Raw genomic sequence first — 26,695 nt, forward strand, 5'->3', positions numbered from 1 at the left:
TCTCCTGAGCCACACAAAGAACCCCAAATGGTCACATGCGGTTGTCGGGCCACAGGATACCCACCACTGAGCAAAACACTAAAGACAGAAAGTATTTACCTGGGATTCCCTCTTAGTGCAGCATGATGGAGAGCATTAAATCCATTGTTGTTTGTAATGGTAACATCTGCCCCAGCTTCTAAGAGTACAGCCAGGATGTCATCACGCTTTTTACTTATCGCATCATGGAGAGGAGTATCACCTTCAGAATCCTAAAAACAGAAATGTTTTTCTTCAACTTCCATATTTGTTTAAAAAAGAATTTTATGGTGAAAAAGGCCTCACATGTCACCACAGGAACTAATGAGATGCAAATACTAGATAACTTTTATTGCCATTTTCCAGCACTTACAATTGAAACTTCAGTCCAGTCTGCAGACTTAACACCGCCTTTTGGTCAAAATAGTTCTAATAATAAATAATTTAGAAAATAAAAATGAATAAAAAGCTAAATACAAAACAAAAAGACTGTCACTGCCCCCAATTAGCTTACAATCTAAACATAAGAGACGGGGAAGTAGAAAGAAACAATCTCTATATATTTTACAGTGAGTCGGTGTGTCTGTCCGCAAGTCCATTTGTTCAACAACTCCTCTTAAACAGGGCCACCAATTTGGTACACAGCTTCCTCTTCTCCTATCTTAAAGCAAGATCGGGTTTGGTTGTTCCAAGACAACTGGAAGCCATGGGAAAGGGACTATTTTCCATAATTGGTGGGATGTGGTTTGAGAACAACACATTAGAAGAAAGATCTCTGCAGCAGCATTCTGAGTGGATACGATTGGAGCAAAAATGCATTGTCAATGCCAGGGAAAAGAATGATGCAATGACAGATACGAGTTTGTTTTCTCTCACTGTGGTCAGCGCAACCATCTTATCACTGATGCCTGTAAACCTGAGAGTCCTCTTCAATTCAGAAACAGAGAGAAGGAGAATTAAGATATCTGTTATGGTCATGCTGATCTTTAACTGTCTGCTGAATATCCACGAGGAAGTGTCGGATGGATCTCAGTCTGGATAGATTCAAGTGTGGAATAGAGGCAGATCCATGTAATCTGAACTCAAAGAATTATGCATATTTTTCAAGTATGTAGGCAGTTTTCAGTTCAGTATCACCTACAAAAATCATTAACTACCATGTTTTCTGTGTATGTTTGGTATAAAAAGTGTCATGCATCACAAAAAGACAGCCATTAAAACAATTCTTGAAGTACAAGATTTATAAAAATTCAAATGTCTACTGTCAAATTTCAAATATAGAGTTCATAAATTTAGTTTTCATGCCTGTGACATAATTGTCACCCAAAAATTAAAGCTAAGTGCTCCTCTAATAGAAATAGGAATCTGAACAAAGCAGACCAATGAAAAATGTGAAGCCTTGAGGATAATTAAGCTTGTTGTACTTTTAATGAGCAAAAGCGGAGGTTTCATGGGGCAACGCTAAATTTTATAAATAATTTATAGCCAGTATCGACCACACAATACATGATTTAAAGGTTCTAGAAATCATAGAATACTAGAACTTGAAGGAACCTTGAGAGGTCATCAAAACTAGTCCCCTGCACTCTGGCCAGAACCAAGTACAATCTAGCTCATCCCTGACAAATATTTATCTAAACTGCTCTTAAATATCTGGAGATTACATAAGCTTCCTAAGTAATGTATTCCAATGCTTAACTACCCTGAGAGGAAATTGTCCCTAATGTCCAACCTAAACTTTCCTTGTTGAAATTTAAGCCCATTGTTTCTTGTCCTATCATTAAAGGTTAAGGAGAAAAATTTTCTCCTTCCTCCTTGTAACACCTTTGAAGTATATGAAAGCTGCTATATACCCTCTTCATCTTCTCTTTTCCGGACTATAAACCCAATTCTTTGACTCTTCCATCATCAGGTCATGTTTTCTAGATCTTTTATCATTTTTGTCGCAATTCTCTAGAATTTGTCCAATGAATCCACATCTTTCCTGAAATGTGGCACCCAGATATAGACAAAGCACTCCAGCTCCAGTGGAGGCCTAATCAGCACATAGTAGAATGGAAGAATAACTTCTTGTGTCTTGCTTACAACACTCTTGTTAATGCATCCCAGAATCATATTTGTTGCTTGCTTTATTTATTTATTTATTGATTGATTGATTGATTGATTGAATGATTGATTGCAGCAGAGTTACAGTGTTGCTTCATAGTGGACTACAAGCTAAATAAGATTCCTAGATCTTTCTCTCAATACTCTTTCCTAGACAGTCATTTCCCATTTTGTATGTGTGAAACTGATCACTCCTTCTTAAGTGGAGTACTTTGCATTTGTCATTATTGAATTTCATCTGCATGTTTCAGCACAAATGTGAACAAATGGTTTATATTCACTTTTTAGCTGGCTGAGATTTTAGTTTTGAGAAATATTAGTTGATCCATTCCAACTAATCATATTTCTTCAACTTACTGTACGTAAACTAAAATATTTTTTTTGTGCAGTTGGTTGGCTTTAGAGTTAGAAAACTTGCCAGTCAGCTCCAGCCAAGTGTCAACCCCAAATGCCTCCTGCATTCTCAGCAAGTTCAGTGAAATTAATTGCTTAATTACATCCACATATTAGACTTCTCTGCACATGTGCATAATCTAAAAATTTACTACTGTTATAGGCATTTTATGATTTTCATTAGCTCTGGATGGTGTAGTTTCATAGCTAAATGAGTTTATGGCAAGGGCTTTGCAACTTTTCCTTTCAGATGCTGACTTCAGTACATTTTTCTAACCTTTTTCATCTTCACATTTATATGTGCATGCAGCTTCACTGAAGTTTCAGCTCAGGCAGAACATAGCTGCCTTTTTTAGAAGTGGGGAGTTGTTCATTTTTGAGGAAGCATTTCTCTCTTTTGCACTACAGTTTGCACTAATTTCCAATTAGCTTACAGATGCAGCTTCCCCACTCCCTGTGTAATAACAACATGATAGCAGAGATTCTCAATAACAGACTTCATGTTTAAATGGAATTCTGTTGGCAGGCATACCGTCTGATGGGCTCAGCTCTAAAAGTTGTTTTCTTCCTTTTTCTATCAGTCTAAATCTGCTTGCCTTAAGATCATCCTGCAACACTTTTCTTACCAGATTACATACACAAGGGTGCTGACTGGATAAAGAGAGAATTAATCTGCATGTTAAACATATGTGTACACTGTATCAATCACTATAGGTTTAAAATATTATACGTATGCCTAGACCAAGCATTTTAAATCTCTATATAAAACACAGAAATCAATTCAATGTAACACCCTTAAGAGGAAGATTTACAGCATCCATATACCATACTTGCACAAACCTCACAGCTTGAAGACAAAAAACTGAAGTCAAAATTTGTTTTACCTGGAGACTAGGATGGCAGCCAAAGTCCAGTAAAGTCTTCACAACTTGTAAATGACCTTTGTTAACAGCAATGTGAAGAGGAGTTTGTCTGCGTTTGTTGCGAGCATTCAAATCGGCACTGCCTCTGTGCAAAACCTCTATAACAGCACCTTCATCTCCAAAAGCTGCATGGTGAACAGCTCTATCTCCATCTTTATCCTAAAGTATAAACATAAATTTAAAACAAATTCCTTTTATACTACACAATTATAAAAAGACTACTTTAAATTAATCAATTAAGAGATATTTATCACAGTTCCACAATTAGAGAAAAAGCTATCCATGGCATCATTCAAACATTCAACTAATCTATATTAAGTTAAGTTCTAAACTGATCAAGACTCAATAACACATTTATGTACAATATGCAATAATCAAGGAAGAAAACTGTAACATTACCTTGTGACCACTGGCTCCTGCCTGCTCTGCCTCCTCCTCACGCTGCTGCCTCCATGAGAGGCAGGTGAGCCAGGTGGCTCCACGGGAGCCAGCTCCCCATGTGCACTGGCTCCTGCCTCTCCCCTCCCCTGAACTGCTACCTCTGATACAGGGGCAGCAGCGTGGGGTGGGGCAGCAGTGTGTAACCATGTACACGTTCACATCCCCATCCTGGATATTTTCCAAATTCTTGTGCACCGCTTGAGATTAAAAAGTCCAATCCTGGCCCCCTCTCACGCCCCATGCTGTTGCGTCTGTATCAGAGGGTACACCTACACTTGCTCCCTAGTTTGAACTAGGGATGCAAATGTAGGCGACTGAAATAGCTAATGAAGTGGGGATTTAAATAGCCCGTGCTTCATTAGCATGATCTCGCCGGCACATTACTCCGCTCAACAGCTGTTTCGAAAGTGAAACTGCGTGCTGGGACACGTTAGTTCGAACCAAACCCCCTGGTTCGAATTAACGTTACTCCTCGTTAATCAGAGGGGGTATCACAAAGTTTGAGAACTCCTGGATTAACTGGTTATCTGTTCACATCCCTACTTTTAAGTAGTATGTTAATGAATTACTGGTAAGCTATTTTCCCCCTATTTAATTTCTCTTGCCAAAAGATTGAACTTAACACTACTGAACCATTAAAATAAATGCAGATGCTTTTATTTTAAATTGTGGCGTTCCAGGCAGATGTGTGCATTATTTCTAGAACTTCGATAAATTGTTACACTAGGGAAAAACACTGTATCACATGTTTTCTGTTCAGCAGAATCTTAACTGCACTACCTAGAGCGGGGGTGGGCAATTTTTTTGGCCTGAGGGCCATATTGGATACAGAAATTATATGAAGAGTCAAGTAGACAAGCCTGGGCCAAGACATGGTCCAGGCTCTACCCCTATCCAAATCACTCCACTTGCTGACCTTGATCCTAAGAGCTGCTGCAGCTGAGGGAGAGGCGCACTCCTCTGGCTTCAGCAGCAGGTCCTGATTCAAAAAGGGACTATGGAAGCTAAAATATTGCCTTATAACACAAAAAGCATCAAGAGACTGACTAAATGTTAAATGAGTGCAGTGCAAAAGATTAAATGCATTTCATCCCCAAAAATATGGAAGCAATTAATAGATATAGTGGTAGAAAGGAATTAGTGTAATCATGACATAGCTCTATTAAAGCTTAGTACGGATTTAGCCTCTCTAGTCTGGTAACATCCACAGTTCAGCATGATTTTAGTTAGCCAGATGTCCGCTTTTCATTGGCATGGCCAAGTTTCCCCAGTCCCATAAAATCTGTTAACAGCCACCAGTACTGGCTGTCAGCGTTCTGCGCTGTTATTTAACTCTAATTTACCCCTAAGTGTCTTCTAAGAGCCCAGTAAGCAGTGGAAGAGTTGATAATGCTACTAGATAATACTGACCTCCCGTGGTTCAGCAAATTCTCTGGTTTGTAACCAGTCAGGTCCCAAGAGTGCCAGACTAGAGAGGATCAAACTTTAGTAAATAAAACAAATCATATTTAAAATTACTTTACCTCCGCTTCCACATCCACATTCTGTTTCAGAAGCAATTTCAGAATGTCAACATGTCCATTCTGACTGGCGGCTTGCATAGCTGTGTGTCCAGCACACTGTCCATTAACCTGAAAGTATATTAAGAATACAAAGCTGATAAACAGTGTACATCAATACATAAACATCAGCAGGGCTCGCCAAACCGCGGCGAACCCCTTTCACCAGCCGCATGGTTCGGCGCGCTGCACATGCACTGACCGCGCAGCGCGGCTGTGCCGGCTTGTAATCTACTCGCCATGGGCGAGTAGATTACATTAATTGTCGAGCCCTGAACATCAGAAATCACAACCAATAATATCAGCAAATATCCATGTTATAAAAACGGTTTATTGTCAAACTTACACCTCACTTCCATCAAAACTAACGCCTTAAACATCTGAGCAGATTTCAAATAATAAGCAGAAAAAAAGTCCAGTCCATATTTTAAGACAGTACAATCTATTAGTTTTTCCCATCTTCTATACTTATTAGCAAGAATAAAGAAATAATAATGTCTCAATTTTATTAAATTGCTAGCATGAAGATTTTAATCTTCAGGCTGCTGCAAAGGTGGACTTCTGAGGAGAAGCAGATTTCTAAGAAGGGAATCAGTTGTGCTTTGCATAATTTATACAGCCAAGTATATACATTCCTTTTTATTTGTTACATAAATCTGATTTATAATTCAAACTAACATTTAAGGCCAGTGATATCCAACCTCTGCACTTCAAAAGCATGCAATTTTAAAAGAAAATATGCAGGGCTCGACAAATAATACAATCTACTCACCCATGGCAAGTAGATTGTAACCCAGAAGAGCTGGACAGTGCGGCTGGCAAGTGGGACTCGCCGCAGTTCAGCGAGCCATGAAAATATGTATTTGGCAACTGAAACACTTCCTGAACCAAGCTGAGCCCTATGACTCAGAAGGTTTTTTTTCAGCTCATTGTCCATAGGAAGGACAAGAACATCAGGAACAACAAGCTAGCAGCTTGACTGGCACAATAGTCTAGGGAAGTGCCTAGATAAGGATCGTTCTCCCTCTCCAACAAAGCCATCCAGGAGATCAGAGAAATTAAGGACAGTCACTAGTTATAGCTACTCAATTCCCTACCGCAGCACAAGTTAGAATAGTTGGAAGACTGTTTTAACTTTAAAAGCAACATATAGCACAAAAAATTTATTCACTGGGAATGGCTGTAGCACAGTGGCTTCTTGTCCCACCTCTACCTCCAAGGCTGTAGGACAGAGGCACAGGGACCAGCTACCTCAGCTCTCTGCATACCGGGGATTCATCCCTAGCAGAGGATTTGGAATCTAACTGTTCATTAGAAGCTTCAGGGGGTAGCCGAGTTAGTCTGTATAGTATTATAGCACTTAAAGTGCTACCAGACTATTTGTTCTTTTTTTATGTTTGTTCATTAGAAGTCATAAAAAAAAAACCCACTCACATCCACATCTGGTCTCTTTAGCAAATCTTCCACTTTAGCTACATCTCCATTAGCAGCAGCTTTAACCAGCTCTTCATTGAGGTCCCCAGATTCTTGTGTTTCAAACAGTTTCTTCAACAGCTGGGACAATCTCTCTACAGACATTAAACAAAGAATGTAAGATCATAACTCCAAACAGAGAACAACAAATCTGGCTGTTCTTCTATTGGAAGACACTTACACAAGTAGCCAGTTTATCTCCAAATACAGCACCTCAGCACGACAAAGCTTTAACTCACCGACAATTTCTCATCAGTTCAGAAACTTCCAATTTTCCCACAGATGACTAGTTTCATTCTACAGTTAGGGTTCCTGTCTAAGTGGTTTCGACAATACAAATAGATGGGACTAGCATAAGCTTATCAGATAGTCGACTAGTGATGCATCTAATTGCTTCTCCCCATTGCTACCTCAATCAGACAGAGGCAGTAAGGACAGGGGAGGGGGAGAGCAAGAGCTGGTGGAGCTGGCTTAAAAGCCAGTTCCCCCAGTACCATCTCCACATGGGGCAGGAGAGGTAGAAGCACAGCAGAAACAGCACGAGGGGGACTGAATCAGCCTCCGCTCGCACCGGTTCTGCTACTATTATGCTTTTGAAATTTCAAAAGCAGAAGCTGCAAGCTCCCTGCGGGGCTTCCTTTTGAAATGTACAAGAGCCCCAGTCCCCCACTGGCCCCGTGCTCCCTGCGGGGCATTCGTTTTTGAACTGTAGCAAGAGTCCGGTAGGGGCCTAAGGAGGGGAGATAAGGAGAGTTTTAGGGTAGGTGAGAGGAGGAGGGAAGGAAGGAAGGAAGAAGGGAGGGAGTAAGTGGCTTGGGGAGGAGGTTGGGAGGGGAGGGAAGTTTGGGGAGTCCCATCTGTGCAAGGAGAGTGAGAGGCAGAGGTAGAAACCCAGCACTCTCTGCAAGCCTCCTGGGAAAGGGAGTGATGGGGAAGCTGACTGCATAGGGGGTAGGTGGAGGTAAAAGGGGGTGAATGGGTGCTGGCATTGGGGATGAGGTAGAAACGGAGAGTTATGTTTGTGCTTTGTGTCCTGGGCTCAGGTGGGGTGGAGGGGGTGGAAAATTTGTGCTGTGTCCTGACTCCAATCTAGACTGCTGGTGCCTGCAATTTTGAGACGCAGGATTTTATCACAGCCCCCAACTGGACTGAGAGGAACAGACTGCATAGAGTAGTTGGGGGAAAGGGAATGGGTGGGTGCTGGCATCTCTTCAGTGAGGTGGAGGCAGAGGTAGTTTGTTTGGGGTGTCTTGATTCACTTGCTGCAGTCCAGATTGCAGCCCTCTCTGGCTGGCTCGGTTGGAGGGAGGAATGGAGAGAAAAGCAGGCTGCATGGGGGGGAATGTGTGCCAAGACAGTTGCATGACTACATTTCAAAGTTTACATAGATGTTAATGGCTTAAGGTAAGAAAAGAAAAAGATTCAAAAAAAGATCTAAAACTCTGATCTTAATGAATTTTTTAAAATCCTGTGTTACTAATTAATACATGGCATATTGTATTACATAAAGGCAGGGGTGGGCAAAAGGGCCTCCATGGGCCAGATCCTGCCCGCCCAGCTCGTGGATCCATCCTGCGGAGGCCCTGCTGATCCCACGCCCCCAGGCCAATTGGGACCTGGGGGTGGGGGAGCACGGGAAGCCTCCTCCCGCCCTGCCAGGAGCACGCAGCACTTTGAAGTGCCACACACTACTCGCAGGGCAGGGGGGTGGTGGAGGAGGACGAGAGAGCAGAGGAGGCTTTGTGCACTCCCCCGCTCCCAGGCCAATCAGGGCCTGGGCAGCTTCAGGAAGCTTCCGTTGCCCTACTCTGGTCCTGCGAAGAGGGCCACATGCTCTTCATAGGGTGGGAGGAGGCTTCCCACGTTCCCTCATCCCCAGGCCCTGATTGGCCTTGGGGTGGGAGAGCATGCCAAGACTCTTCCAGGGCATGGGTACCTAGTGGGAAGGGGGGGCAGCAAAGGGGTTCCCCCACCCCGACCAATCATGGGCTGGGGATGGGTAGCTCCACCCCTTCCTGATAGGCCCCGCCCCCTCGGGGGTGGCCCAGGGCTACTTAAAAAATGTTTGAATTGGCCCACAGGCAAAAATAATTGCCCACATCTGCATTAAAGGCAGAGGTGGGCAATTATTTGTTGTGGTAGAGTTGTGGCTCTTATGAGTCATAAATACCGAATACTAGGTCTCATTCTATTTGTTTTGTAGGATGAAACCTTATTTGAATGCTCTTTGAAACATGCATTTGTCTACATACCCTGAAGCCATGTGTTAATTTGTTCTTGGGCTTCTACTTTCTGAGTTGGTGATACACACAAGGTGAAAGTTTCAAACACGAGAACTTATCTGTTTTTAACTGGTCTCTGTTTCACTCATTCTTATATAGCATGGATCCCAAACACTCCCCAGAGAAATTGTATAAACCTTAATGAATACCTTTTACTCTCCTTTCCAGTGTCAGTAAATATTGTATTAGTATTTGCAAGGAGATCATGACTATTTCTAGTTGACTCTGATTTGCTTAGCATCTTAAGCTGAGCTATGTGTGGATAATATGCATTTTGGTGTTTGCCACTTGAGTTGTTAGAAAAGATGAGAATACATGTACTCCAAGAGCAGTGTTAATTTTCTTTTCTATTTGATTTCATATTAAATAGAAATATGGTTTTTTGTATTGGTGGTGCACATTCACACACTACCTCAATATTGGTATTGCAAATAGGAAATTTCAACTCGCCCAAAAGAAAATTCAACCCGCCGAAGGATAGAAAATGTTAAGAGGGAACACTGGATGGGATTAGTGCTTAGAGGGGAAAAATAAAGATTTATAGATCATTATATGTTGGATTTCTGCTTTTAAGAAGTTAATTAAAAATTAAGATTTTCCTCCAGGTGTTTATGCACAAAGTGACAGCTATTACAGCTCTACTATATCTCTTACAACAAATTCATATGCATTAGGGAAACTTAATTTTAGCATTCAACAATGGGAAAAAGTAGGAGAGCTACCCAGAATATTTTGGGGGCATCAAAGCCAAATATGGAAAAGAGGAAAGGAGACTGATGGGATGCCCAAAAGGAAAGTACAGGTTTATTAATAAAGACATTTTACAGAAGTCCATCTCAAAATAAACAATATGGAAAAGGCGGATTGGGTAACTGCATTTCTCCTGCCTCATAATTAAGGTTAAGATTTTGTCATGGTTATTTTTAGTAGAAGTCACTAATAGGTCATGGGCAAGAAACAAAAAATAATGGATACTTATAACCTGTCTGTGACTTGCTTAAAGGGGAGGGGGCGGTTACCTGCCTTCTCAGGCACAGGGCTGAAGCAGATAATGTCCTGGATGTCTCTAGAAGCCAAGGAAACTGTGACCTCTATGATAAAATCTTATTCTAACTCATAATACAAGGGCAAGAGGATGTTCTATCAAATAGAAATATGGTAAATTCAATACCGATAAAAGAAAATGTTTCCATACAAGGCATAATTAGACTATGGAAGTCAATCACTGGATTGTGAGGACAAAAAAAAAAGAGCAACATTCAAAAGCAAACTGGATGTTTATATGAGTAATGCTAATTTTGGTCATTCCTATTGAGTACCAAAAAAACAAAAACAAAAACAGGATAAAATATGAAATCTGTACTTCACCCACAAACACTCTGCCTCCCATATTAAAAACAATAAATTTCAATAAAAAACAAGGACTAACATGTTTGCCACACTCATGGTTACTCTATTTAATTGCTACATCTTTACTTCACCCACACCTATTGTCTCTTGACTGCAAGCTTTGGGAGCAGAGATGATGATATGTTTTTGCACTGCCTTGCACAACAGGACTCCAATCCTGACTCAGAGCCATTAGGCACTGTTTCTTTGTATTCTGATAAATGAACACTGGTTTAGATTTTTAGCCAACAGTAGCAAAAAGCACAGTTTTTCAAGAAGAAGATTATCCCACATCTGCCTTCAATAGGGTTTCCTGTACTTTTTACTGAAACAAAACAATGGACTTGATGGACAGCAGGTATGATCCAGCACGGAAATTCTTTTCAAATAGCTTTCCCCAGCCCTCAGTAGAAAACTACTTTACTGGAGATTATTAATCTTGCTTCATGTAGGAGTCATACCAATATTTATCAATTTTTTTAAGTTTATACAATTTTATTTATCAAAAACACTCATTCCCAAACAGCATGCAAACTTACCACCAGATGCATTACTTATAGCAGATCCCGCTGATGCCACCTTTGAGACAGCTGCTGGATTGTATGTCCAAGAGGTCCCACAAACCTCTACTTTTAAGTCACTGTCTGAATAAATCTGCTGGACTCGGCCAACTTTACCTAAAGTCTATATTGAGGAAAAGGAAGAGACCAATAAAGATATTTGGATGTTAGCATACTACAGCAATTTTATAAAGTAAAAGTTTTTGAAATCTCACTTTCACTTCAGTAACATTTTCATCTTAATTCTAATGGCTGAATTATAGTGTAAGCAGATTGTTAAACTGTGTCTACATTGCTACAGGTTGGAACCCACTGGTCCAGCACCTTTAGGACCTGTCCCAAACGAGGGGATTTGCCAAACTAGGGAAGGTCCCTCCCCTCTTGGCCCGGGCTGCCACCAGGCTAGAGCTGCTTCCCCAGACCCACGGGGGCTCTCTAGATGCTGCTGGTCCCGCTACTGCCAGAGCTGGAACACCACAGCAGTGCAACTAGGGCAGAGCTCCACAGCTCCCTGGCTCTGTGGCTGGAGCTCCACAGCTGGGGACAGGCAGAGGGACAGGGACAGAGCTCCATGGACGGGGACAGAGCTTCCTGGCTGCTGCTGGGGCTCCCCGGCTACTAGAGCCAGAACAGGGCCGCGCGCCACAGCCAGGGCCGGGACCAGAGCTCTCTGGCTGCCACCAGAGCTCCACAGCCACTGCCAGCCTAGAAGCTCCCTGGGTGCTGGGGCCAAGGAGCTCTTCTGGGGCCAGGGAGCTGCGCTGAGGCCTGAACTCCCCATCATGCCGCCCATCCTCCCTCCGCCTCCAGAAACGCACTGTGCTTCCATCTAAGTCGATGGTGCCCCCTATGGCACTCCTACCCTGCCACCAGACCTCCCTGTTCCTGGGCTCTGTGGTCCAGGAACATCCACGGTCCATGACACATCACCGATGTTGCTGGACCAGGGAGTCCCAGTTACAGGAGGTACAACCTGTATTAAGTTGGGCTTTCCAGAGTTATACTAGCTCAATTCAACCGAAAAAAGTACCTCTTTTCCTAGTCTAGACAAGGCCTAATGTCAACCCAACTCCAACATTTTGAAGGTTAAACCAATTCCAACTATAATGAAAAATACCATACTAATATACCACTGTGTACACGCACACACTTACAGGGAGCATTGCTTCAGCCCATTCTCCATGACCTCTTTGAAGAAGTTTAATTCGTTCTAAATCATAACAAACTTGAACAAGGTCACCAACTTGAAATTGTGAGGTACCTCCCTCTGCACCTTGAGCAGCATCTCCACTTCGTACAACATTGGCTTTGGTGAGAACAGCTGGATTAAATGTCCACCTAGAAAATAATGTATTTCAAATAAACGATCTTTTCTTTTTTTTAAATGAAAAAGTGGGGGCTGTATTTTAAAAGGTTACTTGTTGTCTTAAGATATGCTTTTGTGTCCAGATTTTTTTGTGATTGAACACTATGGCTTAGCTGCTGTATATTACTTTCCCCACAAATTTCCACATAAATTTACCAGCATGTAATTGTTACAGTAATCATCTGAAAGATGCACCTGAAGCAGTCAGAAAGGTCCATGGTTGGTTCTTGCAGCTTGAGGGGAAAAGCTACTCAGCTATGTAGTGACTGAGCTTTGATTTGCTGGGGAGAGAGAGAGACCCATTGCCTAGGGCAAGGATTAGTGGCTTAGAGTCTGGCATCCCTCTCAAAATACGGGTAAAAAAAGGAAAGGACCCAGGATAACTGGTAAGGGTGGATTGCTCTGGTAAGAATTGTTAGGGAAGGAGGTAGCTTGCAATCTAACTAAAGTGTTTTCTTCCCTCAGACAGAGTGGTGAAACCATTTCAACTAGGCCTGCAGCAAGATACTTGGTTAACAAATCAAACTATTTTGATTTGTACTGTGCAATATAGTGGTTTCTGTGCACTTAATTCTTGTTGCGCTAGATTATATTCACTTAAAGCAGCACATGACAGACAAACATGTGCATGTAGAGTGGGATCGGTAAAAGCCTCTCAGTGGGGCCCAGGGCTTTGATTCAGTCCATGAGACAGTTCCAGGCTCCGCCCCCTAGTGCGTTGCCGGGAAGCAGGAGAGGGACACGAGCCCTTTTAACGGCTCCTATTTAAAGGGCTTACATCTTCCCCACACCTTGCCTAGCAGCCACAGGGAAGGCACGAGACTTTTAAATAGAAGCAGTTGAAGGGGCTCGCATGTTTCTGGCTCCCTAGCAACGCGCTAAAGGCGCAGGGAGCTGCGAGCCCTTTTAAGTGCTTCTATTTAAAGGGCACTCGTTTTCCCCGCACCTGTCGGGCAATGCATTGCCTAGCAGCCACGGGGAAAATGAGAGCCTTTTAAATAGAAAGAGTTAGAGGGACTCACAGCTCTAGTGACTCTAGCGCATTACTAGGGAGCCAGAGACATACAAGCCCTTTCATCTGCTTCTATTTAAAGGCCTCGTACCTGCTGGGTGGCTGCATTGCCTGTCAGTCACCCGGCACATGCAAGCCCTTTAAACAGAAGCAATTAAAAGGGCTCGCAGCTTTCAGCTCCACTGCCCATTGCCTGGGAGCTGCCCTGGAGGCGTGAGCTCTTTCAACTGCTTCTATTCAAAGGGCTTGCGCCTGCTGGGTGGCTGCCAAGAAACAGGTTAGCAGTGGAGGCCTGGAGCTGCAAGCCCTGTTATATGAAATCTAAGCCTCCACCCCAGACAACTCTGGGAGGAGACAGCCCCCAGAACCCTCCCATCTGCTCCTGGTCCTTTCCACTGGCCAGAAGTCAGAGGGCAGGGACCCCAGGCCAAGCAAAGCTCCCAGTAGAGTAGCTCTCAACCCCACCACTTCTGGGTCAGCTCACAGCCACTTCCAAAATTTGTGAAGTGGCCTCCCTTCAAAAATTATTGCCCTCCCCGATCTAGAGCTATTTTTCGGTGGATAGTCCATGTTTGTCTGGTATCGCAGTCTCAATAAATCAAAAGCAAATTTTGTAATCAAGCTGTTGCTTAAAAGGTTACTGTGGTAAAGAATGCATTTGTTCTCAATCAAATGCCTAACGCTTTTGATCACTATAAAATTCCCTCTCCATTCACTTCTGTTTTAGAAATATGGAGATTTCTTATTTTGGAAAAATACAAAAAGATTATAAAAATATGTTGTGTGCTCACATATCAGAAAAGCAACATCCTCTAGATCTTAGCCATTCATGATCAGAACCACATACAGCTCACCCTCCCTTATAAGAGCAACATCTTCAGATACCCAAGAGGTGATAAATTTACACAAGGATATTTATCCTGTTTTGTTTCAAATATAAACACTGAACAAGAATGCTTTTATAATATAGATCTGTTGAACTTACTTGGACTCTTATGATATGTCTACACTGCAACTAGCACTATTCCGAAATAATTTAGTCCATGTCTACACAGGAAGCAGTTATTTCGAAATAGTGTCAAAATACTGTCAAGCTGGAGGGCTTCTTACTCCAACTCCTGTAACTCTCATTGTATGAGGAATAAGGGAAGTCGGAGAAAGAGTGCTCTATTCTGAAATAAGTGCAGTGTAGACGTTCCTAATTTTGAAATAAGCTATGAAATTGACGTAGCTCAATTTGCGTAGCTTATTTCAAGTTAAGCCCTGAAGTGTACATGCACCCTTAATTTGTTCTCCAGTGGTCACATTTGGCAATATGTATTACATATGAATCAAGGGACTGTGGACCTTTATGGTAAATATAAGTATCATATTAGCCTCTACTGTATGGTAGTATACTAGTTCTCAAAAATATTCCCTAAAGACATAGCCAAAAAAAGAAAAAAAAAAACAGATACAATACTGAAAGCTATATGCAACCAGGGCTTCATGCTTGGTGTAAAGGAGCCGTGTAATATTCATATTGTTAAGTAATCATTTTAATTAGAGAATAATTTTAACAAATACCACTATCTGACAAACAACATTCAAATAAAAGCTAAAGGGATTTTTTTTAATACATTATATCAAACACACACAAAAACTGAATTAAAGGCAGGTTAAAAGTGAGAAAATAGCATCTCTCTTTCATACCAAAACTTCTCATACATGTTATACAGGTTTTTATCATTGAGCTATGGTAGATGAGAAGCCCTTATTACATTAGCCAGGAAGAAGATGAGCATTTGTATTTGAATGGTGGTATGCGAGGAGAATCAAAAAATGGTTAAAAAAATTACAGGCTCTGCAACTTGTGAAATTAAAGAATATTGTCATAAGAAATGTTCAAGAACATGTAACAAACCTGTTGCCACTTGGATATTGTACTACTATGTCATGATCTTCATCAATACCACAAACTGTGCCAGTGGTGGTTAAGGTCTCAAACATGCCATCAGTCCATCCCCCATGACCATGCTGCAAAGACTGTACAATTTCCAAATCAAGGTCGATGTTTACCAGATCACCAATCTGCAACCCACCAGGATTCCTGTTACCATTTTGCTCACCTGAAATTGAATGAAAGGAAAGAGGACTCTGAACATCCAAATCAACATCTGTAAGCTCAATAAAAGCAACTTCAAAAAGAAATCTAACAGCTGCCAAATACACAGTTTTAAAGATTTGCTACTTTGCACGTTCCCTTCCCTCTTAAGTCAAGGTTTACATGTGTTGGGTGCTATACATATTAAGGAATTTTTGCACCAAACCTGACTGGACACACCCACACCTAAAAACCAAAATCAGCCTACTACTTTCATAATAAAATATGCCCATATACCACAGATCAGATACTAGAATGGTGAGTGCAGTGTAAGAACCTCTCTTAATAACTCACAAAATATAATAGTTCACGTAACATAAAATAAGCCAGTACAACTAATTAAAGACATTTAGTTAGAAGTTTGAATGCTGATGACTTCATGTTTATGTCTGCAATATTGTATTAAAATGATGTTTAAATAATTCTACAATACTATGCAGTTTTCTTTTGTTATTATCAGAAAAATGTAAAGGTTAAGCACACGCATGTCAGAAATATTAAATAGGAAACCAACTTTAACAACTTCCAAGCAACATATTTGGTATACCATTTAGCAAACATATCTACAAACAATTAAAGCGTATCAGTTAAGATACCAATTATTGTAGCATTTAACCATAGTAATGGAAATAAGTGCTACCATTGAAATCTCATTTATTTGGTGCATTCTTTTAAAAACCATTGATTTACTTTGGTTCAGCTCTCTCACAAACTCTGACTTGGACACTGAAATGTTTCTATTTACTTAAAACTATTGCTTTCCTTCTTCAACTCACCTAGCACAGGACAGTGGTCCCTGTAGAAAGAGCCTCCTTTGGCATCCTGAACACATTTCAGGTCAGACTACAGAAAGATTTTTAGACAACTTTAGTTTTAACAGAGTGAACTTGCAGGTAACAAAAATATAATGAAATAATAGAGGTTGAAAACCTAATGCATATACAAATAAATGCATTCTGCCATTTCTGAGAGGAAAGAAAATTTAAAATATTTTCCAGAATTCTAACAGATCTATTTCTACTACCTATTGCGTTAAGAAGGCCTGGACATTAATAGATTTGATAAGCTTTACCCAGAGTTATTATACGTTTTTAAATGTGATGCTGAAATTAATGCTTTTAGGAACTAATAAACAACAATAACCAAGAGGCCTCAAATTCATAATTACTATTAGAATCGCAAAGAGTAACTTTAAACTATTTCACAATGTTACCTTAATTAAAAACAGAATGCAAGTAGAAGAAGAATATAAAATTAACACTACAGAGTTCATGAATATCTGAAAACCATACTAGACATATTAGCCATGTCTGTGAAGCATCAGCTTGGGTAAGGATTTGTCAGTGTTACCATTATAGAGACTATACATTTTTGTTTAAAATGCTTATGACATTCATTTTAACATATTATGGAGTAAAACTTGCCTTCTAACTTCTGGATTCTGCAGAATATCTGATGAAGTGATAAAATAGCTGTTTTTATTCAGAAAAAAAGCAGAATAAAAGGATATTTTGGTTGCTTTCAGAATTCTAGGTTTAACTAAAACCAGATAATTTTCTTTAAAAAGTTCTACTGGTTATTTCTCCAAAAGGGACTGTTCCATAATATGAAAAAATTAAATGTGAAAAAGAGCTGCCACATAAACCCAATAAAAACTCTCACGATTTCCTCTTCATTTAGCTTCTGCATATCCCCTAATCCAAATTGCTGCCATCTGGTGTTACTCTTTAGGGAACACAATTCCCATCAGGCAAAGGTCATTCTATGTTTGAGGGGAAGGGAAGAGAAAACTGATCGGGCAATGCAATTCAAACTATAGTAATGGGGAAAAGAAAACAAAAGAACAGGTGGTGGAAGATATACAAGTTAAACATGCTTTCACAAAGCCCTTATTTTCACAAAGCCCTTATTTCAGTCTCTCACTTCCCCAAGCCTTTTTGCAATGAGCTATCCTCCAGCAAGAGAGATGAATGGAGATTCATTCATATCTCTTCTAATCCTTAAATTAGTAACAAACAGTGCTTTTTTTGTGATGGTACTGCCCGGTACGCAGTACTGGCACCTCCAGACAGAGCTCAACAACTTTTCCCCTGGAGCACCGGCACCTTTTTTTTTTTTAACCAAAAAAACACTGGTAACCAATATAATGCTTACATCCCTTTAAACACACAATACTACCTCCTAGCTACTAATGTCTCTAGGAGCTAAAAACAGTATGATGCAAGCCCCTTCTTTCGGAATTAATTCTCAAATTCTTAAAGCCGTATGCTGCTATTTAACAACACTACATATACACACACAGGAGAACAGATGCCAGTATAAATATATAAATTTTTTGAACTGTGCACAGTATTTTGCAATGTTATAGCTCCTCTGATACAGTACCATTATTAATGATATATACTGCCAGTACATACTATTAATACTTCCACGAAAGACTCTAGTTGTACATCAAGATTTCATCCACTTTACCAGGATTTTACATGGTAAATACACACAGTAGTCTATGGAGTGTGTAATAAATATTGGTCAGTATCTCAGGGTATGCCTACACAGCAAAGTTATTTCGAAATAACTTTCCTAGTGTCTACACAGCCAAACCACTATTTCAAAATAAATTCGAAATACCGGCGCGCTTATTTAGAATTTGGGAAACCTTATTCTTCAAGGAATAACACCAAATTCGAAATAGCTATTTCGAAATAAGTGCTCTGTAGACGCTTATTTCGAAATAGGGGGCCTCCAGCCTTCCCAGGGTGCCCTGGTGGCCACTCTGGCCTCAACCAAGAACATTTCTCTCCCTGCCTGCCTCCCCGGAGCCCTTAAAGGGGTAGACTCTGGACACAGTGCCTGTGCCAGCTCCAAGCCTGCCAGCCCAGAGCCAGCAGTCACTGACTCTGACCCAGTGGCCCCAAAACATGAGACAGAAAGCCACTGGCAGCCAGCCCTCCACCGCTCCCCAGAAGCAGTCTGCCAGCTCCCAGGAGCTCGCCATGGCCCAGAGAAGGCGGGCGCCTTCCTGGTCCAGGGTGGAGATCATGGACCTTATTCAGGTTTGGGGGGGATGTCCCCAACGTCCATGATCTCTGCACTAGACGGAGGATCGCGGCCATCTATGGCAGGATAGCTGCCAGCTTGGCCGCCAAAGGCCACATGCGAACCCAGGAGCAGGTCTGCATGAAAATCAAGTTGGTCTGGTGAGACCCTCCCACCCCTGAGCCTGAGCTTCCCCTCCCGCTTCTTCCCCTTGCTTCCCCCTTCCAGATTTCCCCTTCCCCTCTCCCACCCTCTCTCGTCCCCTCTCCTGCCTCCTTTCCCCAGTCTCACCAGAGTTTCATTCACCCTCCCACCCCCCCGTTTTGTTAAATAAAGAGAGTTTGTGTTTATGAAAAAACGTGTATTGTATTTTACATCAGTAAGGCGGGGGGGGGGGGGGCAATGGAAGGACGGGAAGGAGGCACAAACTCCCAGTGGGGCAGACCAGGGAAGCTCTTAGTGCTCCTCAGGGTGGAAGCTCTCCCGCAGAGCCTCCTGGATACTGACAGCCCCCCAATAGATCTCCCAGATGGCAGCCTGCAGAAAGTGCAGCCAGGCTCGCAGCAACGCAGCCAAGAGAAGCACCAGAGTCCCCGGGGGCAGCTCCAGCTCCATGTTGCAGAGTGCTGTGGTTTCCCGAGTGAGGGCAAGCAGAGCATGCAGAGACAAAATGCTTTGCTGTCCTTCATTGAAGTAGGCAAGCAAGCAGGGAAACCTGAGAACCGGCTGTACAGGGGGGTCCCTTTAAGCACAGCCATACAAAGACACTCCTGACTTGATGCCCTGCCGGACCTGGTTCTGGCCCGCCTTAAATGCAATTCAGTGTGCACTCAGTGTGGACGCACTATTCTGAAATAGCAAAACGCTATTTCTAAATGCAGTGTGTGTGTAGATGTGTTATTTCGAAATAAACAACTATTTCGAAATAGCTTATTTCAAAATAAGGTTGTAGAATAGACATACTCTTAGAGAATCAGATATAGTACTCGGAGAAGCATAGCCAGTTGGCATAGGCAATATGGATGTTTTATTCTTGGAAAGATAACATTTAAAATACATGTTCCAAGTAAGCAAAATCTCAAATTGTATCAGATTACAGCAATTCGCTCCATGTTCTGTCAACATAACTAGAGATATGCAAATCAAAATCAATAGAACTGTAATCTCCCCTCTTCTTTATATTATGCTTATTCTACTCCTCCTTTTGCTCAAATATTATTTTCTGATTGCCATGATAATAAATATACTGATACGTCATGCACCAAAAAGAGAGTTAATACATTTTTTTTCTTGAGTTGGTAAACTGCAATTTTGTAACACTTATTTAAAGGACACTCACAATGAAAACTTACTCTATAACTTAATCCTAAACAACCCCCACAATTTGGATAAAGCAGTAACAATGGTCAGACCATCAATACCTCTCTATAGTTAAGTTCATGCCATGAAATCATGCCAAAAATTAGTACTGACTAAACTTTAGAAAGACGACTATTTAAAAATAAGAAAACAGGCTAATCGTTCCATGTCAAAAATAACAGCACAAACAAATGTTCAGAGATAACTGTAAAAATAATTAGAAATAGTAAATGTCTACAGTATCAGGAGAGACTAAAAATACCAGGACTGTTTAGAGAAAAGATGAAGGTACACTGAGTAATGAATGATATGGAAAAAGGTGCATCAAACACTCCAAATTACCTTCTCCTCTCTCTACAAGAGCTTTTCAAAGAAAATGAAAGACAGCAAATTTAAAATGGGCAAAGGGAAATACATGGGGCAGCAGGAAACTATATTTCCTAGTATCTTAAGTGATCACATCACTTTCTGGTCATAACATTATGGCTAAAACTTGAAATGTGGATAGGGACCATTTGCTGCAGGCAATGTTGAAGCCTTAGTTTCCATCCACAGTTATAACTGATAAACACTGATATAAATAGTAAGTTACTGAAGAAGTAGATTTATAGCAAGATACATTTTAAATGTATAAAGTTGAAAACTGTCAATATGAAAAATTAAAGCACTTTTTATAAAAGTCAATGTAGTTTTTTTAATTGAAACTTCTTTTAAAAATAAGCTAGTATTCTTTATTAAATGTCTGATCAAACATTTCTGATTTGTATAAAATAGTATCTATCGAACACACATGTATTAAACCATTCTATTTGTGGTTGGGCTATTAAAAGTTTTATTATCTATTTAGCCAATATTCTAAGAACATTAATAATGTATCCAATTATAAATATTCCCCTTTGAGACCATGAACTTGTTTAGTCTGATTATGCCTCTGAACGACTGAAGTCAGATGAAGTGTGCTTGGGCAAAAACTGACAAGTGCTAGAATTTTGATTTTATTCTAACAAACTAAATTTTATCCTCTGAGTGCGAATGTGGTGCAAAAATGTACTGTTTTTCCAAAAGCTGATGTCATCCTGTTAAATTTAATCTTTGTTGCAGGAATATAACAGAAGGACATACTAACTTATATTAGAATATCTCCTCCCTGTAATATATGTAGCCAAGAAAAAAATAACAGAAAGGAAGCAATGATAATGTTCATCAATATGTCTCAGCAACTGACTATCAAAAAAAACCCTTTTCCTTGGGCCACACTAAGGTAAGTGCTTATAAAAAGAAACACAGCAATTAAAAGAAGTCTCATGACCAAATCTGACCCACTCTTTGTGGTTGTTATACTCTAAAAATTAAGAAATCAAAACTAGAAACTTAGTCTAAAGTTTCATATACACTATCTCTAATACAGGAAAAAAAATACTCAAACTAAGTGAAAACGTTTTGAGCGTACTTCACAGTGAAAATTAAATTATATCTGAAAGACTTGCAGCGTTATAATCTAGATACATGGTATTATGGCAATTTTCAAAAACCAAGTTCTGAGGATGTTAAAATTGGGGCCTTCTAAGGAAGTTTAAATAAATATATATTTATATTTTTTTAACCAATTCTAATTAAAGCAAACCATTAATGCCATGAGAAAAATTGTATTTGCAAATGTAAATAGCTATTATATTCAGATAAAAGTCCACCTTAAAGTTCAAATGATTTGTACCAATGTCTAATAAACTTTCAGATCAGCCTTCCTTCCTAATGCATATTCATTATCCATCCAGCTGTATTCACAATGAACTTATTAGAGCATGCAAACAGACAGAAGGATATCACAAAAGGAAAAGAACAAAAGCACAGCATACACTAGTCTTACTACCCTTCCCCTCTCCCAAGTATTTTACCCTTTGTGTTGCTTTACTCCTTACCATGCCCTCGAAGCCAACTCTGTAAAGATTTTTAGCACCATTGTCCCATAAAACATATGCTGCACTGTGTGGGCTTGATGCACTCCAGTCCTGAATTTCAGTTACCTATTGAATTTTAGAACAGAATAATGGGTTACAAGAGTTTAGCAACCTGTTTTGAACTTCATCCACCACTTTCACCTAAAGATAAAATCATGATACAGAAGGATTTACTGGCATTTTTTTAAACCAGAACCCCAATTCCCCTAACTCCATTTTATCATTTTCTACCAACAATGTTTATAGACCGTAATTAATGCCATCCCTAGGATATAAACATCCAGACTGCCACTTCTATAAAATGCATATTTTTCAAGTAAGCTGGTTTAACAATGGTTAAGAATTACAAAATGAAATTTACTGCTTTACAGTGCTTTTTACAAGTACTTACAAGAAAAAAAAAACCTTTCATATATGGTGCTAGGTGATTAAGTCATCCAGTTCCAGATGTGTTACCATAGTTAGAATACATATGATTAATATCGCTTTAAAATAAAAAATCTATTTTGAGGTTACATGAGAGAATTGGTGAAATGTTATTCAGTATATAATTCAATTTTCATTATTGCTTGTAAGTTCCTGTGTGTAGATTTTCATTATCAATAACGGAATTATTTTAATATTTTGAATAATCTGGAAATTTTAAGAAAAAAATACAAAAAAATGTCAGGAAGATATCGTCTCAAGGTGCAGTCTCTGAAACTCTTTTTAACTTATGTTTTAAAAATTGGATTTTAAGTCTGTTTCCCCATAGTAATCACTGGGGATCCCCAAATGGCTAATTCCAGATTGTATATAGATTCTTCATATCACTAAAATATATAGTAACTATGCTTGCATAGCAAAAATATTTAAATTATGCTTAGTAAGTAAAGTAAATGTAATTCAATGCATCAATTTACTAAAACAATAAAAGTTATTCCCATTTTCTATAATCTTTCTTTAACCTATGTCAAAGAAATCATATTCATGCCTTACTTCCTGTTTAAAATCCATACCTGATTTGGCCATATAATTAATTATCCTGAATTTTTTTCTACAATTTTTGTTTCCTAGAGCTATGATTAGTGCATAGTGGAGCACTATGCAAAGTGCTCCACCTAGGAAGGAACAATCAGTTTCACACATACAGAATGGGAAGCGATTGTCTAGGAAGGCGTATGGCAGAAAGGGATCTAGGGGTTATAGTGGACCACAAGCTGAATATGAGTCAGCAGTGTAATGCTGTTGCCAAAAAAGCAAACATGATTCTGGGCCACACTAAGGTAAGTGCTTATAAAAAGAAACACAGCAATTAAAAGAAATCTCATGACCAAATCTGACCCACTCTTTGTGGTTGTTATACTCTAAAAATTATTAGGTGTGTTGTGAGCAAGACACGAGAAGTCATTCTTCCGCTCTACTCTGCACTAGTTAGGCCTCAGTTGGAGTATTGTGTCCAGTTCTGAGCACCGCATTTCAAGAAGGATGTGGAGAAATTGGAGAGAGTCCAGAGAAGAGCAACAAGAATGATTAACGGTCTAGAGAACATGACCTATGAAGGAAGGCTGAAACAATTGAGTTTGTTTAGTTTAGGAAAGAGAAGACTGAGGGGGGACATGATAGCAGTTTTCAGATATCTAAAAGGGTGTCTAAGGAGGAGGGAGAAAACTTGTTCATCTTGGCCTCTGAGGATAGAACAAGAAGGAACGGGCTTAAACTGCAGCAAGGGAGGTTTAGGTTGGACATTAGGAAAAAGTTCCTAACTGTCAGGGTAGTCAAACACTGGAATAAATTGCCCAGGGCGGTTGTGCAATCTCCATCTCTGGAGATATTTAAGAGTAGGTTAGATAAATGTCTGTCAGGGTTGGTCTAGACCCGTCGTCACCAACCAGTAGATCGTGAGCTACCGGTAGATCTCAGGGGCTCTAAGAGTAGCTCTTGAGCACTCTCTGAACTGCGCACCTGCGCAGTACATTTACATTAGATTTCCTCATTTGAGGAGCAGCTACTCACTGAGCAACAACACAGGTGAGTAGCTGCGAGAAATGGTGGGAGCTGGGAGGTCGGGAGGGCTGAAACACCCCAGCCAGCTGACTGTGGCTTTCATAGCTGGAGCTAGGCGCAGTCTCTCTGGGCTGAGCGCAGGGCAGCCAGGCTGGAGGGAAGAGAAGCAGCTGCCCGGCCAGCTGGCCATGGTGCTCAGCCAGGATGCACCACGCTCCACGTGGGCTGGTGCAGAGGAGAAGCTGCCTGGCCTGCTGGCTGTGGCGTTCAGCCCAGAGGAGGCTGAACCGCGCGCCAGCTGATTGGGCGCCTTCCCCTCTGCGCCTGCCCACATGGAGCTTGGTGGCACCTGGCTGAGCACCATGGGCAGCTGGCCAGGCAGCCACTTTTCTTCGCTCCAGCCTGGCTGCCCTGCGATCAGTCCGGAGGGAGCGTGGGTCAGAGGCTTCCCTCTGTGGCTGGTGTAGGGAACTCCCTACCCCCAACCTTGCTCCCTCTCCTCTGCCCCAAACTTGTCCCCCGCCCTCCTGGCCCCCTGTTCCCTCTTCCTTGCCCCCCCAACCCTGCTGCAGAAACCTGCCCCCCCTGCAGAAACTTGTCACCCGGCACCCTGCCCCCCCCTGCAGAAACCAGTTCCTTCTGGCACCCTGTCTCCTACTACTGAAACCTGTCCCCCCTGCTCCCCTCTGCAAAAACCTGTCCCCCCCCAGCACCCTGTCCCCTGCTGCAGAAACCTGTCCTGGCACCCTGCCCCCTCTCCCCTGCCCCCACTGGCACCCTGTTCCCTGCTCCAGAACCCACTAGCACTCCTCCCCAGTACTGTGTCCCCTGCTCCCAAATGACTTTTCTATGGGTCAGTGACCCCTGACTCAAGGCAGGTTCCCTGCCATTCTCATAAATAAAGACAATGCAGAAACTTTTTGTGTTTAACATAGTATTTTATTTAAAAATGAAGTCTGGCCAACCAATTGGGGCCAAGCCCCCATCTGGCCACAACCACTCCTGCACTCCCCCTTCCCCAGACTCTAGATCTGAGCCTATCAAACACTGGAACCTCATGCCCTCAGCCCCTCACATACCCCAACCCAAATTCCTGCACCTTCACATCTGCAATCCTCTGGCTTGCTTATTATCCCAACACTGTCCAGCCTGGAGCCCCCTCCCCGAGCCAGTGTCCCCTTCTCCACTTCCTCCTGCATCCAGATTTCCTCCCAGAGCTTGCACCTCTCACCCCTTTCCACACCCAAATCCCTCATTCCCACCCCAGAGCCTACACATCCTGTCTCAACACAGCAAGGGTCCAGCTAGACTGCAGGAGTTTTTCAGGATTCTGGAGATATCCCAGAAAAACTCTTCTGCATCCAGGGTTGCATCTGTTCTTCCTCTTTTTTAGTGGAAGAGCAAACAGGCTCTTTTGGTCACCCCTATATTCCTCTTTCCACAAGGAATAAGGTGGCTTCCAAAAGAAGGGGTTTTTTTCTGACATTTGGTCCAGTGTAGACAGGCCAAATGTTGGAAAAACCTCTTCCTACAGAAGAATAAAAAAAAAAAAGCAGCAGTATAAGGATTGGGGATAGCAAGTGATGGAGAGAAGAACAGAGAGGGCGGGGCTTCAAGGAAGGGGCGGGGCAGGTAGATCTTGGCTTGGTCTGTCATTTAAAAAGTGATCTTGGGTATAAAAAGGTTGGAGACCACTGGTCTAGACTGTATTTGGTCCTGCCATGAGGGCAGGGGACTGGACTCAATGACCTCTCGAGGTCCCTTCCAGTCCTAGTATTCTATGATTCTGTGACTCATCAACTGATTAACAGAATTGCATCTGATTTTATATTAAGTTCTAACATGCTGAAGTTATCTTTATTCCAAGACAGCAGGCTAGCACAAACTATATCATGAAGAGATCATAATCTCTCTGTACCTGCAATTAAAAAACTTCCAGAATTGTCTAAAATCTAAAAAAGTCCAAATAAAACTGAAGACCTCTAAAACAACAAATCCCAAAGTAAAACCTGTTAAGTAAACACATTTTAAAATAACCTGCTGAGCCTGCCTGTATATCACCTGCTGAGTGATATACAGAACAGCTTGGTTTACTCGACAGTAGTTAAGAGAAAACCAAATCCCCTGTTATCAAGGCTGTTTGAGTAGGTATGTCTGATGATGTTAGTTTTTACATTAGCTCCTGAATGGTCATAAATATCACCCACAATCACTATTTTTATGAACATTCCAAAAACCAAGGGCATTCAGGTAATTTGCAAGTCTCATTTTCATTTTTCATCATTTAAACTCAAGACTACATTTTATAATAACTTTACAGTACAGGCAGTCCCTGGGTTACGTACAAGATAGGGACTGTAGGTTTGTTCTTAAGTTGAATCTGTATGTAAGTCGGAACTGGCATCCAGATTCAGCCGCTGCTGAAACTGATCAGTTTCAACAGCGGCTGAATGTGGACACCAGTTCTGACTTACATACAGATTCAACTTAACAACCCCAGGCGTCCCCAAGTCAGCTGCTGCTGACACTGATCAGCAGCTGATTCCAGGAAGCCCAGGGCAGAGCAACTCTGCCTCGGGCTTCCTGTAGTCAGCCGCTGGTCAGTTTCAGCAGCGGCTAACTTGGGGACGCCTGGGGCAGAGCAGCTCAGGTGCTGCTGGGTTGGTCCAGTAGCGTGGCCACTCCTCGGCG

General features: G+C 41.4%; 1 protein-coding gene across 4 annotated transcripts in view; it reads right to left on the reverse strand.

The window, feature by feature from the left end:
- MIB1 (MIB E3 ubiquitin protein ligase 1) overlaps positions 1-26,695 on the reverse strand; it is a 103,788-nt gene that overhangs the window by 61,065 nt on the left and 16,028 nt on the right. For all 4 annotated transcript variants that reach the window (XM_006139056.4, XM_006139055.4, XM_006139057.4 and 1 more), the window contains exons 4-12: positions 21,980-22,084; positions 16,442-16,508; positions 15,426-15,630; positions 12,299-12,482; positions 11,124-11,268; positions 6,875-7,008; positions 5,405-5,512; positions 3,402-3,599; positions 100-251 (exon numbers count right to left, since the gene is read on the reverse strand). In XM_006139056.4, the coding sequence (XP_006139118.1) occupies positions 100-251; positions 3,402-3,599; positions 5,405-5,512; positions 6,875-7,008; positions 11,124-11,268; positions 12,299-12,482; positions 15,426-15,630; positions 16,442-16,508; positions 21,980-22,084 (1,298 nt within the window). The remainder of the gene's footprint in view (positions 1-99; positions 252-3,401; positions 3,600-5,404; positions 5,513-6,874; positions 7,009-11,123; positions 11,269-12,298; positions 12,483-15,425; positions 15,631-16,441; positions 16,509-21,979; positions 22,085-26,695) is intronic.

Source organism: Pelodiscus sinensis, chromosome 2, assembly GCF_049634645.1.
Source record: "Pelodiscus sinensis isolate JC-2024 chromosome 2, ASM4963464v1, whole genome shotgun sequence".
Lineage (NCBI taxonomy): Eukaryota > Metazoa > Chordata > Testudines > Trionychidae > Pelodiscus > Pelodiscus sinensis.